Raw genomic sequence first — 16093 nt, 5'->3', positions numbered from 1 at the left:
TCCGCCACAAAGGGTAAATAGTCTTAAGGCAAACCGATTCCAATAGACACGCCGCGCAAACTCACTGCGCACACGGGTGCAGCGGGAAATGTGTAGGCGTTGGCGAGGATCCATTCCAAAGAGGCGGCCCGGCAACAAAGCCGCCCATCCCCACTCGCCCGCCGGCGAGAAACGGGGCGTTGACGGCAGGGGAAAAGAGTGACCGGTTGGAAAACCCAGCTTCGACGAACCTGGGTAGCTTGCGGGGCATGGGTCGTCTTTGATACACTTTGATTTGCAGGGGAAAGGGGCCGGGTTCCAACAGCACCGGTTCCTCATCACAGGGGGAGGGGGGGCCAGCGGCAAGCCGGTGAAAACGGACGCGCCGGCCGATCAGCTTTGATTTGGCCACGCCCTGCATTTACCCCATCCGGCAGCTTGGGGCCACCATGGCCAGGCAGAAATTGCCTCATAGCGCGCGGCGAGGGTCAAACCGGCGGTTTTCAACACGACACAACCGCACCCCCTGCGGTCCCACTTGCTTTTGCGCATGCGTCGCATTGGTGTTTTGTTTGGCTCGGGTGCCCGGTTGAAGACCAATACGCTTGGGATTCTTTTTCCACCGAACAGTGGAACAGTGACCCCGTTTCCCCCGAGGCGAAGTGGGAAGAACACTTTCTCTTCGTCTGTGTGGCTCGGGGTGTGCGAAACAGGGCTTCGCCTTTTTGCGGATTTATCTGCATGCCGCTGTCTTTCGATCGCGCTTTCACTTTTCCCAGGACAGCGTTGCCGATCCTTACGTCAGAATTCCGCCCACGACATGGAATGGTGATGGCCAGGTCCTCTTCGGACATGCCGAACAGGGTGTCAGGAAATCAGGCTGCCAACAATGGGAGAGGAGTGGCTTTCAGGGAACACAATTGTGGTGCAAGAACGGCGCATTGGAGAGCACCAGACATTAGGCCATACTGTTTGCTTAATCAGTTTCCAAGCTTTGCTTGCGCATAGCGGTGTGCAAAGAAGTTTCGGAGCCAGTGCTTCAAGCGGGTGCCGGGGAAACTCTGTGGTCTCTTCGCGAGAATTGGGGAATCCATAGTGTCGAAGGCTTTTCTGGAATCCACCACGGTTATTAACGTCTGCATTGCTCGGTGGGTTGCCTGCTGCTCCCTGCCCGGGCGCCTGCCGATCATCACGTGGTAATGGATATTTCTATGTATCTCGACCGTGTCCGTGATCCTGGAAAGCACCATTTTCTTGGCGTAGCCACGTCCATGTGCCCGTCGCGTAAATGGGGCTGCCGCGCACGAGGCAGGCGCGCCAACGCCATGTGCCGCATAAATTCGGAGACACAAGAGGTGGGACCAATTGGCTGGTGCGACGAAGGTTGCTCTTGCGGCTTCTCAGGTTTTGGTGGCGGTGAAACGTGCGCGTTCTTCCGCTGTTGGGGAACAAGGTGGGCGATCCACATGAAGTTAATAGGAGTTAAAATGCGCGCTTAGGCCTTATGCGGAAGGTGGTGCAGCGCTTCCTTGGGGAGGCCATCCTGCCCGGCTGTTTTCGAGACGAGCCAGAGCTGCATCGAGCTCTTTGCCCGGGAACAGGTGGTCTGTTCCCTTTCGCCTGCTTCTTTTCATCCAATACGCCGTCACGCCACACCCCGGCGGGACGGAAAGAAAACAGCGAGCGCACGTGCCTGGCTCAACTTCGGCGGGAAAAAGGTAAGGGCGTGGTGGTGAAGTCGGTGGCCCTTGTGCGTCCGCAGGCCAAGCAGAAAGAAGAGGGATGATGGGTGGGTTGGGGTGTGGGCGCCTCTGGAGTGGGAAAGGGATCGGCCCGCGTGAAATCATGGCAGGGAGGAGAAAAACAGTCGGTGGGGTGAAAATGCCAGGGGCTGGGGGATTGGCGGGGTGGTGAAATAGGTTTTGCGCAAGCAAGCGGTGCTTGCAACTACTGGTGTGTTCAGGGCGACCGTCAGCGGTGGGAGGCGCCTGATGGACGGGGGGGGAGAAGTTTTTGCAACGCGCGCCGTTTGCAGCACCGGCCATGGGGCGGGGTGGCTGGGATCGGCCTTTGGGATCGGCCTTTGGCATCTGCCAGCGCCAGGTGTCCTTTGTGACTTGCCTGGTGGCGTGGTTCCCCCCATGCTTGCGTAATTGGTGTGTGCGCAAGGTGTGGTGGTTCGAGTTGGCGTGCTAAGCTGATTGTGCATCTGCGGCTTGCTCGTCGGCGGCGTCCGTCTCGGCAGGCCACCGCATAACCCCACGAGTTCGGCAGCCATGTGAACAACTGCGCTTGATAGCGCACAGGGGGGGGGGCAAAGTTGAACGATGCTTGGCGCTCGTCCAGGGTGGTTTTTCGCCCGTCCGGAGTGGCTTTTCGCAACGGCCTCACCCCGTCAATCCCCACATTCCAGAGGCTGCCTTACAGCTGAAAAGGGAAAAATGAGGCCATTTCGGCGCTGAAGCACTAAAATCTGTTAGTGGAGTGCCGCAAACGAGAGTGATAGCAGAAGAGGGGAACTCGTGCTTGCTATCCGCTGTGTGGTTGGTGCGCCAGCTGGCCACCATCCCCCCTGGGCCACGCCAAGTCCAGTGCGCTTTCTGCGCCGCCCTGGGGGTATGCTGGCGTGTCGGGCGCGTTCTCCAGCATGAAGCCTGCAATACCCAGGGTGACAAACTGGTTGTCGGTGTCTGGCTGCCCTGCGGGGTGCAGCCGGGATGAGGGGGGAAGGTTGAAATTCTCACAAGCCGGCGGGGAAAAGCCTCCCGGGGCGCCCGCGAAGCGGTGGGGGCCCGCTGCGGCCGGGGCTCTGGGGGGCATGCGGGTGCCTCCGGTACCTGGCACGAAGTCGCGGTAGACCATCTCGGCGATAGCCCCTTCGACGGGCGAGTCTCCATCCCGCGGCTTCCATGGGACCCTTCGGGATTGCGCGCCTTCTTTCTGGTGTGCAAATATTCCCGTGCCGCCGCTCCGGTTGGTGCGGGCGCTGAAAAAGGTTGTGTGCCCGGGCGCCTTCCAGGTGTTGGCGCGATTTGGCGAGAGCTTCGCCTCCTGAAGGAGGCAACGATCCGCTTCAGCTGCGGGTGGCGCGGGCTGTTTGGCCTTGCTCAGGTCGTTCGCGTTCGCCTGTGCGATCGTGGGGGGTCCAGGGTTAGGTTCCACACCCCCATATCGAAGTAACAAAACTCTCAACCAAAGAGCTGCAGTTACCTGCCAAACTCCGCGCTCGAGGGAAGCGCTCGCGACGTTTCCGCACCCCGTGGGGGGGGGCGCTCAATCCAGTACATCTCGGTGTGTGCGTCAGCGTTTGGCTTCCTTGTGAAGGGGTGCTAGTTTCCAATACCACGAAAAGGTGGTCCACATTAATTGGGGGCGAAAAATTGGTCGCAAAACCTTCAAAAGGAGCGGGTGAGCACAACGAAAGTACACTTGGCGAGGGGTGACGCGCTCCAATCATCAGGCGCAAAGCCTCGAATTTGGTGGATGCCGGGGTCCCCTTTCTCGAAAAAGGTAAAACTTAATGGCGGCACCTCGTTGTGAGGAAAGGTCTTGGTGTCCCCGCTGGAAAAGCTGCTGGTGGGCGTTTCCGATTAGGCGGGGTGCGGAAACATCAAAAACACCGCGCTTGGCGCACCCTTTTCGAGGGTGCGCCCCCGCCACCCCGAGGCCCGGTTTCCAAACCGACCCCGGCAGCGACACAGCTAGCGACAGGGTTCGGGGAAGCGGGGTCTTCGTCCACCCAGACTCGCCGATTTTGCGGCCAGTTTTACAGGGAAGGCATTCACCAGCATTTTGAAATTCCCTCAAAGCTAACGTGACGTTTAAAGTTGGTTTCGACATTTCCAGTTCCTCAAAAAGCACTTCCACACGAGTTTGCCAACCCGCCGTCCTTCATACGTTTTCCCCGAAGGGGAAGCCGCGGGGCTTGCGGCTGGCCAGGCCCAAAGACAATTAACCAAACGGCCTTGAGTGATCCTTTTGGTGGGCTCGCTTCTGGCTCTTCGTCTGGTCAAAATCCCTGTTCCACCGCTGTGGTTGCATGTCGCTGTGCTTTAAAACTTTCCCAGCTTACATTCCAATGGGGCGCGCGGGGTTCTGGCCTAGCTAAAGGCAGCCGCCGCTTTTTAGACTCGGTCCTGTTTGCGGCATTTTTCTCTCGTCGCCGCGGAGGGGCGCGTCCTTTTGGGGTGGGGGTGGGTGGGCGGGGTCTTCGCGTTTGGCTGCGGGGGGTGTCTGGCGGAATGGCTCTGCCGCCTGTCGGCGTTTGGTCCGGGAACCTTTGGCCGCCCCCCTGGCATTCGGGGTGCGGCGGTGGGGGCGGGGGCCGCGCACGGGGTTCTTTCCCGCGTGGCGGCCGGGTGCGCGGTTCCCGGCGTTCGCGTTTTCCCTTTGGGCTCCGGGCCGCGGGCGGGGCGGGCCCGGCGCGCCAGAAGTTTCCTCGCGCAGCCAAGCCCCAGCAGAGGCACCGCGCCCTGGCGAGCCGAATTGGGCGCCTCTCGCAAAAACCGTTGCCTGTGATCCGCTCAATTTTTTCTGCCGGAAGGGGTTTTGTGCGTCTTTTTACCCCGCGCGTTGGTTAGGAAGGTGGCTCTGGGAAGGGTGGCCCTGATGCGGGTATCGGGCCTGGTCTGTTTTTGCTTGGCGGCCGTGGTGTCGGTTGTTGTTCTCGGGCGCTTTCTTTTTTGCCCTCGTTTCAGCCAAGGGCCGCGGTTTTGTTTGCTCGTTTTTCTTTTCGCCCGGTGCTCAAGGCGGGCTTTTCCTCTTATCGGTTGGGTCCCTTCGGCTGTGTCTGGCGCCGTCTTGTCGCTGGATGGCTGCTGCCGCTTGTTTTTTCGTGGTAGGGGCGCCGCGTTGTGCCGTCGAAACCCCCCCCCGGGGGGGGGGGGTCGCGGGGTTTCGGCGGCGTCCGTGGGCCTTTTCCTTGGCGGGTTTGGGTTTCGCGATGGCGCCCGGTTTGGTTCGCTCCCCCATGGGCGTCCTTCGGCGCTCGTGGATGTTCTTGGCGGTGCCGGCTTTGCGCTTGCGGGGGGTGGGTGGGGTACGGGTGGCCATTGAAAAAGGTGACGTGTGCCGAATTCCCGAAGACGGCCTTCGTTTTCTAGCCTCGCCTGGTGCGGCGGATAGGCGCATTGCCCTCCGGCAGTGGGATTGATCATCGGGGCTTTGGAGGTCAACGTCGCGCGATAACTTTAATCCCCGTGTTCCTGAAGAAGGGGGCCGGGTTTTCGGCAGAGACATTTTTCGAACCCGGGGAGGGGTCTTCCGCGTGGTGCCTTTCCCCCTCGGGCCACGACGCCTCCTTCCGCTTTGGGATGGCGCTTCATGTGGCGCTGTCAGGCTGGAAAAAGTGTGGCGCGACCGTTGGCCGTGCCTTCCCTAAAAATCTTCACCTCTGAACAAACATGGGGTGGCCACAGAATCCGGGGGATCTTTCTCGCTTGACACTGCCTCTCCGTCATGTAATTCGTTTGCCCGCAACATGGGAAACAAACCCCTCGCCTCCCCCCTACGGCCGTTAGGTTTGGGTGGCGTGGGGTTTGTCGGTCGCGGCGCTGGCTTTATGGACTCTTCACGTGGGGCTTCTGGGTGTGGGAATGTCTGACCCCAGAAGCGTTTTAAAGGCGCCGGCGCGCCGAGGATGTCCCCACTGATGCAGGTGACGTTTGGTTTCCTCTGGTGGCGCAAAATTCGGCACGGCGCCGGGTCCGACGGCCCCGTTCCGCTTTTCGTTTCCAGGCAGCCGGCCCTCGCCTCATGCCGAGCCGCTTCTTTGGGTATCGGCCAGGCGCCCACGCTGTGAGAGGGGCGTGTTGCAGCTGGGGCCGGCGGCCGGGATGCGGTGGGCGCAAACGCCAGCCGCGCGCGGCGGCGCCGGTTGTGATTAGGGGGGGGGGATGGCGCTGTTAGGACTGCGGGCGGGCCGGCGTCGCGCCTGCGCCGTCTTTTCTGTAGGGCGTCTTGGCGGTTTGGGCCGAATGTGATTGGCGGTTGGCCGTGGTCGCCTTGGGTGGGCTGGTGGTGGTGGGGTGCGTTTGTGTGTGCCCGTCAGGGGCCGGCAGGCGCCTTCATGCATGTTTGCCGAGGAGGCTCGTGATAAGTTGCGTGGCGAGGTCGAAGTTCACAGAACCCTCGATGCAGTGCAGGGCTGGTGCGGTGCCGTCGGCGGGGGGCTGGGGCGGCGCCGCGACCCACTCATCCATGAGCGCGTTTTCAAGTCGTGCAGGCGCGTCCTGCGGCGCGTCATAGACAGAGCGCAGGAGATGATGCCCGTGAAACATGTAGTCCTGCGCCCGCGTCAGGAGCTCTTCCACGCCGCCGTCGTGCAACGGGACCTCGCGAACCGCGTTGCGCACTGGTGTCGGCGACGTGCTGGCGAGTTCCTCCACGTTCCAGTCGAGAAGCACTACTCCTGCCAGGGTGTTTACAACGACAGGGTCCCACTGCGTGCTGGTGTGGTGCGGGGATGGCGTGTGGGTGTCCTCGAGCCGCAGACGATACGTCTTGCTCATGTCCCACAGGACACCGTCGGTGTTGCGCAAGAATGCGCGTAGGCCGGCTTCGGACTGGAGAAAGCCTGGGAGCTCCACGGCAGCTGCCAAGCCCGGGTTCGGCCGCAGGGTGCCCAACACGGCGCCAAGACCCACACTGATGTGGTGCGGCAGTGAGCAGGCGAAGATAGTCGGCGATGTGAGCCGCGCGCTGGCAGGGTCTAGCATGCGTCGCACAGGCGTTCCAGCTGCGAGGAAGAAGTGTTCCGCCGCTGTCAGTCGCACACTGCTGTCGCCGCTCGCGCTGCCGGACGCCTGCATCACGGCCGCCGAGAGGCAGTGCAGCGCCAGCGTAGTCTTCCCGCTGTGTCGGGGGCCGACTACAAGTACAGAGCGGCCTGTGCCAGGGTGCGAGAGAACGGCGCCGTTCAGCCACACGGCACGGTAGCTCGACAAAAGTGCCGCCCCGAGCGCCAGCTCTGCGATGCGGAGGTGATGCGCGGCGGGATCGTGCGGCTGCTGCGATTGCCGCGTTCCATCCAAGACAGCGCCTGATGACGACGGCATGGGCGGCACCACTGCTGCCGTCTCGCCGAAAAGGCACCACTGATCCAGCAACTCACTAGCCGCGTAGAATGGCGAGAGCGCGAAGGGCGGCAGCTGACGACCGAGTGCCATCGCCGTACGCCGGGCGTCGAGGAGCGAGCCGGTCGTCACCCCGGTGTGCGCGGTGAGGCGCTGCGCAACGAAGCCGTCTAGCAGTGGCTGCTGGATCCACTTCACTGGTGAAATGTACGGCGCACCGGGTGGAGGCGCCGGGGCAGCTCCTGCCGCTTCCGTGTGCCGGTAGGCGTACGTCTCACCGCGCAGGACACCTTCTGTGTACTGCTTTGCCTCCATCGCAATGTATTCAGGGTAGCCCAGCGGCGGTGCTGGTGGGCCAACGTGGGCACTGACGCGCGCGCTGGCCAGTACGTGCGTCGTGGTCGTTGCTGACGGCGTTGTGCCGGCCATCCTTTGTGCGCTCGCATCGCGCGGGAGAAGAAAGGGCTCGTACTCGCACTGCCACCACTGCAGCACTGAGCTGCTATTCGTCGCCAGCTGCAGATCCACAGACGCTGGGGCTGGCGTAGACGGCGACGGCTGTGCCGCACAACGCACGGGGAGTCGCAACGTCGCGTACAACGGCGTGGGCATCTGACGGTCGCACAGCATGTTGTAGTAGAGCTTCTGCCACTGCTGAAAGGACCGCGCAGCGAGACGCTTGTGCCCTTTCCCGCGCATCGGAGCTCAGGGAAGGGGCGGGGGAGGGGGGGATCTGCGTAACCACTCTGAGTATGTGTGTGAGTGAGAAGAAGAAGAGAGGGGCGGGTAGTAGCAGAGAACGATGGCCGTAGTAGCGAGCAGACTGGCGTGGACATGCCTCCCCCCCTCCCTCCCTCCGATACACCCACCCACCCACACAACGATAACGTTGTGCCATCTTCAAGGGCTGCTCGAGGTGACTCTTCCAGAAGGGAAGGACAGGGCGCTCTCTCCGCCCCCTTGGGGGTTTTTGCCGCTCAAGTTGATGGCGACATCGACGAGACACACCGCACAGTGGTCGTTTTCCCATCTGTTGGGATGGAGAGAGTGGTAGTAGCCGTAGGGGATGTGTGGGCGTATACAAGCAAGCCGAAGCACAGAGACAGCGAAGGAGAGAGAGTCGAGCCGAGGGGAAGGGAAGCAAGCACCCTTCGCGGCGTGGCGAGCGGCGTGCTTAACTCTCTACTGTCCCACACCCACCTGTGCTACCTCCCTCCCCTTCTACGTCCCCGCCCTTGATGAGGGCGAACTCACTCTCCTGACAGACATCCACGCATGCCGCGACATATCCTAAGATAGCCAACTTAATAGAAAAAGCCCAGAGGAGGAGGAGAAGAGGGAGGGGGGGGGGCTGGACAGCGGCAACGGATGGAGCGTCGCTGGCAGCGAGGCAAGGTAAGCGACAGTGGGAGAGAACAACTAGGGGAAAAGACAAGCGAAGCAATGCGCCAACACCCCCACCACTAGCCGCCAGACGCGCCTCTGATTCGTACGACACCCCTCCCCCATCCCCCCCCCCCCCCATACACAACACCACATTCTCGAACAGCGAGAAGGGGGACACACACGTACACGCCATAAGGGCGAACACCCACAAGACACGAGCGTGCTCATTGGGTGGTGGTGGTGGACGGGCAGGAGCTTCAACACTTCTCCTGCGGCCTTCGACACAACCCGCACCCCTTCGGACTGGATGCGGTTGGCCTGCACACAGAGAACTTCTCTCGGAAGACACACCCACCCACCCACATACACACACGCACGTATGTTTGTGTGGGCATCGACAAGCGCTTGGCCTTCACACTCACGCACTCTGTGCCAACGCGGGTACAGGCCCGCCCGTAGAGGTCTGCGCGTGGCCTCATCCCTTAATCGTAACGAGGTGCGGTGCTGCTTCGTGCGACGACGGACGCACGTGCAGCTCGTTCATCTTCAGCTCGTACTCCGCTTGCACCTTCTTGTCATCCGTCATCTCTTCCCACATGACGTAGAGGAGAGCTGCGACACACAGGAAGAAGATGGCGATCAGGTTGTAGTACCACGGCGAGTCACCGTCCAGCTGCACGTTCCAGCTAGGTACAATGACGAGCATCAGCGCTGTGACCGGCGAGGAGAGTTGGGTGACGATAGAGCACAAGGCGGCGCTGTAGTGGTTCAGATAGGCGCACCCGATGTAGGTGAAGACGAACCCGAGGGTGTACAGGAAACAGTAGAGAAAATTCTCCCGGATTGTGAAGACACACCGAATCCCATCGACGAAGTTGTCCCACGTCGCGCTGACTGTGTTGCTGTTGCCCCACCACGGCAGCGCATCCGCTGGGAGCAGGCACAGCGTAAAACACATCTGTATCGTTGTCTCACCCGCCAGCATGACGAGCTTGACGATGGTGTCCTCACCTTGGTTGTAGCGAACCGTGAACATCGTCTGCGTCGGCAGTGGTGGCGCGGCAGCCGCAGTCGGACACACGTCTTCGCAGCCCTCAGCACCGCCTGCGTTATACACCACATCCTGCACGTTCTCAAGACTCGCAACGGGCACGTCGGGCGATGCGGCGGAGACGACAGCAGCGCCACCGGCAGCGTTGTCAATTCCATCGCTCGTCACCGGCGCATGCGCCTCGGAGATGTCCGCCACAGCATCATCGTTGTTAGCATCTGCGGCGCCGCGCGTCACCGAGTTTGTTGGCTTCGTCTTGGCACGTCCTGCAGGTCCTGCGTTGACCAGAATTTCGTCGTTGTCCACCTCGTCCTCGAGCCCACCCATCAGCGCATGGTCGTTGTAGTGCGTCATCAATGACCCTACCTTAGCGCCGTCTATCTCCAGAGGCGAGGTGCGGTCAGCGATCACGTCGGTGCCACCCCTGACAAAGGTGCCAGAGGTGTCGGACGTGGGCTCATTGTTGCCGCACTCCACGGCGGCGGAGGCGAAGGACTCGGTGCCCCCCTCCCCGGTCGTCAGCCGCGCCCGCAGCCAGGCGACAAATTCTGGGTCGTGGGTGTAGATGATCATGTAAAGGGATTGCCACACGTTCATGAGGACGCGAAACGGCATGGAGAGGAAGAAGATGAGGATCCACCACTTGCCCTCGCCCATGTTTCGGTCCTTGATGAGGCCGTAGAGCGAGGCGGCGAGGATGCCGCCTATGGTGAGCACGAAGACGGAGACGATGTAGACGTTGGCGTGGCGGCGCGTGTCACGCAGGATCCACTTGGACAGGAACACGGCGTAGAGGGGACAGAGGTTTGATGAGAGTGCCTGCAGCACCTCGGACGTATACGACGCGGCGTACGTGGCCATCCAGCTGTTGATGGCATCGCAGAAACCAACACCGGTGAGGATGAGCCAGCCGTGCGCGTGCCTGGCGAAGCGCAGTGACGGCCGCCGAATCACGGTGTAGGCGCCGAGGAGGAGCACAAAGAGGGTGGCAAAGAGGATGCCCGGGAGGGCGAAGGCGGTGTAGTTACCAGGGGTGCCGTCAGAGGGGAAGGAGATGAGCCAGAAGTTCAGCATCACGATCTGCATGAAGTTGCCTACCATGACGAGGGCGACAAGGAGGATGACCCACAGAATCTGCTTGAGCGACATCCTGCGCAGCCGCTCGCGGAGGATGTGCAGGGAGGGGATGGCGATAGAGGCGGCGCGGCGAGGCAGCGAGCGGATGAAGGCGACGACTACGTCGCCTGGATAGTGTGGGGGCGCGAGTGCCGCCACTGATGATAACGGGGCGGCGGCGACCGTGTAGGCGGAGGACATGTCGACAGAGTCGGCAGGGATGTGTTGAGTGGCGGGAGCCATGCTGCACGCTGTCATCTTCTCCGCTACCGTCGCCGCACCGTTGTCTGCAGCCGCGGTCTTCCCTGTGTCGGGTGTAGGGCACCACTCTATGCAGGCCGATGTGATCGTTCGGGAAGAGCCGAAACTGGACCCATCGATGAACCGATGGTGGGGGGGCAAAGACGTCAGAGGGGTGGGGAAGACACGACGGCGGCTGTCGAGGATTGTTGCCGCCGCTGCCTCCGCAGGGGCCGAGGGAACAGGGGTGGAGTTAGCCAGGTTTTCTTCGCCAGGGGGAGTGGTACACCGCAAGTCCTCAGTCGCTGCCATGGTCGCCGCCGACGCCGTGGCGCTGCTGGTAGGGGAGAACTTCAGCGGTAACTGCTGGTCTTTCCACGACGGCGCACCAGCGGGACGGTGGAGGTTGTTCAGGTCCCCAGCCGTGCCCTTCACACCCAGGCGAAGCACTTCAACGCGCTTCTTGTGGATGGGTGACATACTGATGGGAGGGGGGCGGGAGAGGCGCCATGCACAGCAGTGCAGGTCGCAAGAGCTCGACTTAGAAATGAGCAGAGAGAGCAGAGACGCATGTGCAACAGGGCTGCACAGACGAAGGGAGAGAGGGAGAGAGAGAGACGATGAGCCCAGTAGTACGCGTCATACTTGTGTGTGTGTGTGTGTGTGTGTGTGTGTCACACGGGATTGATTCCCCTCCCTTTCTTTCCTTGTGGGACTCTACGGGATTTCTCCAAATTACCCCCCTCTCCTCCTCCCCACACACCTCTCCACCAGCCCCCCCCCACACACGCCATGTGTCGTAACACTAGCACATTACACCGTGGAAAAGTGGGGGAGTGACAAGTCTGGTGAGGGCGCGTGCGACGGTGCGATGGGGATGCACTGTTTGGGTCTTTCTCTTGCACTGGTGCGCAGACACACGAGCATGTTAGACGTACGCCGAGTGTACGTTTCCCCGCCTTGTTCGCCACGTCACTACGCAGCTCACGATAGCGAGGAAAAGGAAAGGAGTGCGAGAGAGAGAGAGAGAGGGAGACACACGCACACAGGCCCACCCCTCTCATGTCCGCAATCCTTCAGGCCTCCGCCCTCCCTGTTTCAAACAGTCGCAAGACAAGAAACAACCAGCCTGAGCACGGGCACATCAATGGAATACCGCGCAGGCACACGTACACACACACACAGACAGACAGACAGACAGCGACTAACAAAGCGCGCGAGCTGTCGTCCGTGGGTGTCGGTGTGAACAGCCACACTACCACCATCATCGGCGAGAGCCGGCTGCGATGATGACGCCAGCGTGAATTACTGGAAAGAAAGGCAAGGCAGCCGCATGCACAACGGAACAGCGAACAGGTAGAGAGACAGGAGGAGGGGGGACGTGTGTACGAGTTTCTGTGAGTGCCAGTGACACCCCCTCCCCCCATGCACAGATGCACGTGTGGGTAGGAAGGGGAGGGGGCACAACCAAGCAAATCCTCCACTACCTCAACTCTCTTCACATTTCATACACTAGCACACGCTTGTGGCCACAACGCATGTCAGCCGTAGAGGAGGCGGAGGTGGGTGGAGAGCGAGGAGCGCAGCCGGGGAACGATGTCTTCGATTCTATCAGTGGGGGTGCTGCTGGACGTTGGCAGCAGGATCTGCTGGGTCTTGGTCGAATACCACGACGTAATCTGACTGGCGACGACGGTGGTAGCGTCGGGATCGCGGATGGCGATGATGCTGCGGCTGCGATGTGGCGAGGGTGCTGCTGTCGATTTCGTGATACGAGTGGCCCCCTGCCGACGACTGCGCGTGTCGCGAGGACTTCGCGTGCATCATCTCCCACTTCAGCTTCATTTCGCCCACTGCCTTCTCCTCCACCGTCATTTCATCCCAGTAGACGTACAGGACGGTGCCGCAGGACAGCAAGAGAACGGCAAAGACGCTCACGTACCATGGTGAGGCGTCCCCGGTGATGTTCAGGGAGGGAAAGATGATAAGAACGAGGGCCGTGATGGGACCGGAGAGCTGGCTGACCATGGAGCACAGGGTCACACTGTAGCGGTTGAGGTAGGCTGAAGCGATGTACACCAGTACGAAGCCTGTGCTGTACAGGATGCAGTAACGCATATTGCGAGGACAGTGCAATACACAGTCAACGCCCTCGCTGAGGTTCTCCACGACTTCGCGGATCGAGTTACTGCCGCCGAACCACGGCAACGCGTCCATCGGCATCATCACAAGAGCAAGGATAGCCTGGATAGCCGTGTCGGAGGTCAGCATGACAAGCTTGACGCTCACATCCTCACCGTGCAGGGGAACCTCGCTGTGTGGAGCGTGTGGACGGTGCCCCGGCCCACCCAGCGAGGGCCCTCGCACGGGGTTGCCTGAGGGGGGCTGATGCACGGCACCGTCCAGTAGTTGCGCATGCTGCCCCGCGGCAGCCGCAGCCGTACCATCGTCACCTTCTAGGTATTCCACTTCGTCTGCGTGCTCGGTAAGGTAGGCTGTCAGCTCATCGCTGCTTGTGTACCGAATCATGTACATCGTCTGCCACACGTTCATCAGCACCGTTGGAGGAACGGAGAGAAAAAAGATGAGGCACCACAGTCGCTGGTCCAGCGCCATGGCAGACAGTGACGACGATGACCCGTCCGCAAAGGTGTCGAGCTGAAATTCCTTCGGCATGCCGTGGCCACCGACCACCGCCTGACCTCTTCCGCTGCCGTCCTTCGTGTGGTGACGGTGCGTGACGATGTAGTTGAAGAGTGAGGCAAGGGCTACGCCGGCCGCGATCAGAACGAAGCTTACCACGATGTAGGGGTTCGTGTAGTCGCGGGGGTCCTTCAGCAACCACTTGGTGAAGACAGCAGAGTAGATGGGGACGAGGGAGACAAACAGCGCCTGCAGGACTTCCGGCGTGTTGGCGGCGGCGTAAATGGCCATGGCACTGTTCAGCGCGTCCATGGCCCCGATGCCGAGCAGCAGCCACCACCCGGCCCGGTCGCGGGTGAAGGCGAGGTTCGGGCGCCGCCACAGCGCGTACGCGATGGAGAGCACCAGGAAAAAGCTCGGGAACAGTACGGCGGAGATGACGAAGGTGGTGTAGCTGCTGGCGAGGGCCTTCGCCCGCTCCGCCCCGCCGCTACTGCTCGCTGACGACGACGAGGAGGAGAGTCCCGAGGTGGCGACTTCGCTCCGGTTGGTGGGGAACTGGTGGATCCAGAAATTCAGAAAAATCACCTGAAACGCGTTGCCCACCAGCAGCATTGTCACAAGAAGCGCCACCCACAGGAGCTGCAGGAGCGAAGTGGCCTGAACGCGCCGCACCACAAGCTCCATAAACGTCGGGGGAGACCCCGTTGGCGACCCCCAAGTCGGCAACAGAGAGGCTGGCGCGGGGCCGTTGGCGTTGGCGTTGGCGTCCGTGGTAGGGCTGCGGGGTTGTCCGCCCTCAGCCTGTGCTGCGACACCATTGGCGCCTCCTCCCGCCGCCAGCGGTGCATAGGCTGCACCTTCAGCGAGCGGGCTGGGTTCTCTCTGCCCAACCTCACCGACCGGGTGTGCGTTGCCATCCAGCGGGGTGGAGGTGTGCGGATCGTACAGCGGGGCCTCGACCACGTAGCCAGGCATGGCCTGGTCTTCCCCCTGCTGTGTGTGATTGAGGCTCTGGTGCTGCTCAGCCACACACGCCTGGAGTTCAGCGCGGGTGCTTCGCGTAATGTTGTTGCCTACAGTCTGCGTCCTCGCCCAGTCGACTGTGTCGTTCGTTGTCTGCACCGCCACCACAGCGCTCAAGGAGCTGCACGAGCTCGCGTCGCTGATGTCTGACGCGGTACCGTACGACTTCACCGGGCACAGAGGCGACGTGCTCGGCCGCTGAAGCAGGGAGCCGCCTGCGTCCGTGCGCAGCGTCGCCACTGCTGCTGCCGCTTCGTATGCATCCATGTGAGGAGCGTACAAGAAGGGCGAGGGAGACGACGCCGACGAGGAGGGGGAGGTCAAAGGAGACGCCGCGAGAGTAGACCGCAGGTGACGACGACGCTCCTCGTGCTGCTCCGGCTGTGGTGATGAATGTCGAGGGAGCTGATGGATGAGAGTGTCAGTTGAGGCAGAAGGTTGTTGGTAGGGAGCTGGGGAGGAGGGGGCGGTAGCAGGTCGAGGCAGCGGTGCGGAGAAGCCTTGGGGCGCGTTTGCCATCGGGGTCGTCGTCGACGGCAACGGAGAGCCCATCACTGCTATAGAGGCCATCACGACAGAAGAGAAAATGGAGAGGGAATCCAGGAAAGAAAGGTGTAGAGAGGAAATGAGCAACAATGCGAGCCGTGTGTTATGTGTGTTCCCCCCTTCTCTTCCCCCACATACATACACACACACCAGCGAGGGAGCGATGGCCCGAGAAGATTGCGAGGAGGGGGCAAGAGGAGGTTGGTGGTGGCGAAGCGTTGGAGAGAGAGAGAATACGCGGGGGGTGGGGGAGAGGGAGGGGGAGGGGGGGTAGGCAAATCAAAGCACTATGCAAATATGCGCACACACACACACGTGTAGGCGGACAGAGGCAAAAGAGAAGAGAGAGAGAGAGCAGCGGCAAGAAGAAGCGAAGCGCAGGCCCACACAGGCAAGCGACGAGGCGTGAAGCAGCAAGTACCCACCAGATGGAGGGAGGGGGGAGGGGGGGACAGCTCTCACACCCGCTCACCACACAATCAGAGTCAGACTGGCAAACACACACAAGGGGGAAGGGCAGCCACTCTGCGTTCTGCTCTCGCTCGATGCAGGCGTTTCTGACGGTGCACAGCACAGACGTAGTGCGTACGGAGACCTTTATCCTCTAGTAAACTCCTCACCTCAGCGTAGTGTGAGTAGCGTCGCTAGGGTAGAAGAGAGGAGGGTGTGTGTGTGTGTGGGTGTCGAGGGGAGGGCAAGAGGGGGGAGTGGCGGATGGAGCCGTCAAAGCGACCAGCAAAATGTATGAAATGTAGAAGCAGTAGTAGCAGCGGAGAGGGAGTGTGGGTGTGTGTAGTACGTAGAGGATCACTTGAAGGCACTATAGAGATGAGCGTGCAAGAGCGTGAGGAGGGAGGAGAAATGGAGAGACAAGCAGGTCCGAAGAGTGACAGGAAGGAGGGGGGGGGCCAGGGCCAGGGCCAGGGCCTGGGGGGGGGGTGAGAGGCCGTAAAAGAGAGCTGATAGGCTCGCGAGTATGCGTGTGTGTGTGTGGGAGGGGTGAGTGGTGTTGAAAGAGCGAGAGGTATTGGGG

At 61.3% G+C, this 16093-nt stretch overlaps 3 protein-coding genes across 3 annotated transcripts; all 3 read right to left on the bottom strand.

Moving 5' to 3' along the window:
• Positions 1–6044: 6044 nt before the first annotated feature.
• LPMP_030620 (hypothetical protein) lies at positions 6045–7751 on the bottom strand (the record flags this gene model as incomplete). The annotated part of the gene is made up of 1 exon (XM_010702703.1): positions 6045–7751. The coding sequence occupies one exon, from the start codon at positions 7749–7751 to the stop codon at positions 6045–6047; it is 1707 nt and encodes a 568-aa protein (XP_010701005.1).
• A 1162-nt stretch (positions 7752–8913) lies between these two features.
• LPMP_030610 (hypothetical protein) lies at positions 8914–11325 on the bottom strand (the record flags this gene model as incomplete). The annotated part of the gene is made up of 1 exon (XM_010702702.1): positions 8914–11325. The coding sequence occupies one exon, from the start codon at positions 11323–11325 to the stop codon at positions 8914–8916; it is 2412 nt and encodes an 803-aa protein (XP_010701004.1).
• A 1131-nt stretch (positions 11326–12456) lies between these two features.
• On the bottom strand, positions 12457–14781 carry LPMP_030600 (hypothetical protein; the record flags this gene model as incomplete). The annotated part of the gene is made up of 1 exon (XM_010702701.1): positions 12457–14781. The coding sequence occupies one exon, from the start codon at positions 14779–14781 to the stop codon at positions 12457–12459; it is 2325 nt and encodes a 774-aa protein (XP_010701003.1).
• Between the last annotated feature and the right edge of the window lie 1312 nt (positions 14782–16093).

Source organism: Leishmania panamensis (assembly GCF_000755165.1).
Source record: "Leishmania panamensis strain MHOM/PA/94/PSC-1 chromosome 3 sequence".
Classification (NCBI taxonomy): Eukaryota; Euglenozoa; class Kinetoplastea; order Trypanosomatida; family Trypanosomatidae; genus Leishmania; species Leishmania panamensis.
Note: the sequence above shows the minus strand (reverse complement) of the source record. Positions and strands in the feature narration are given on the sequence as shown.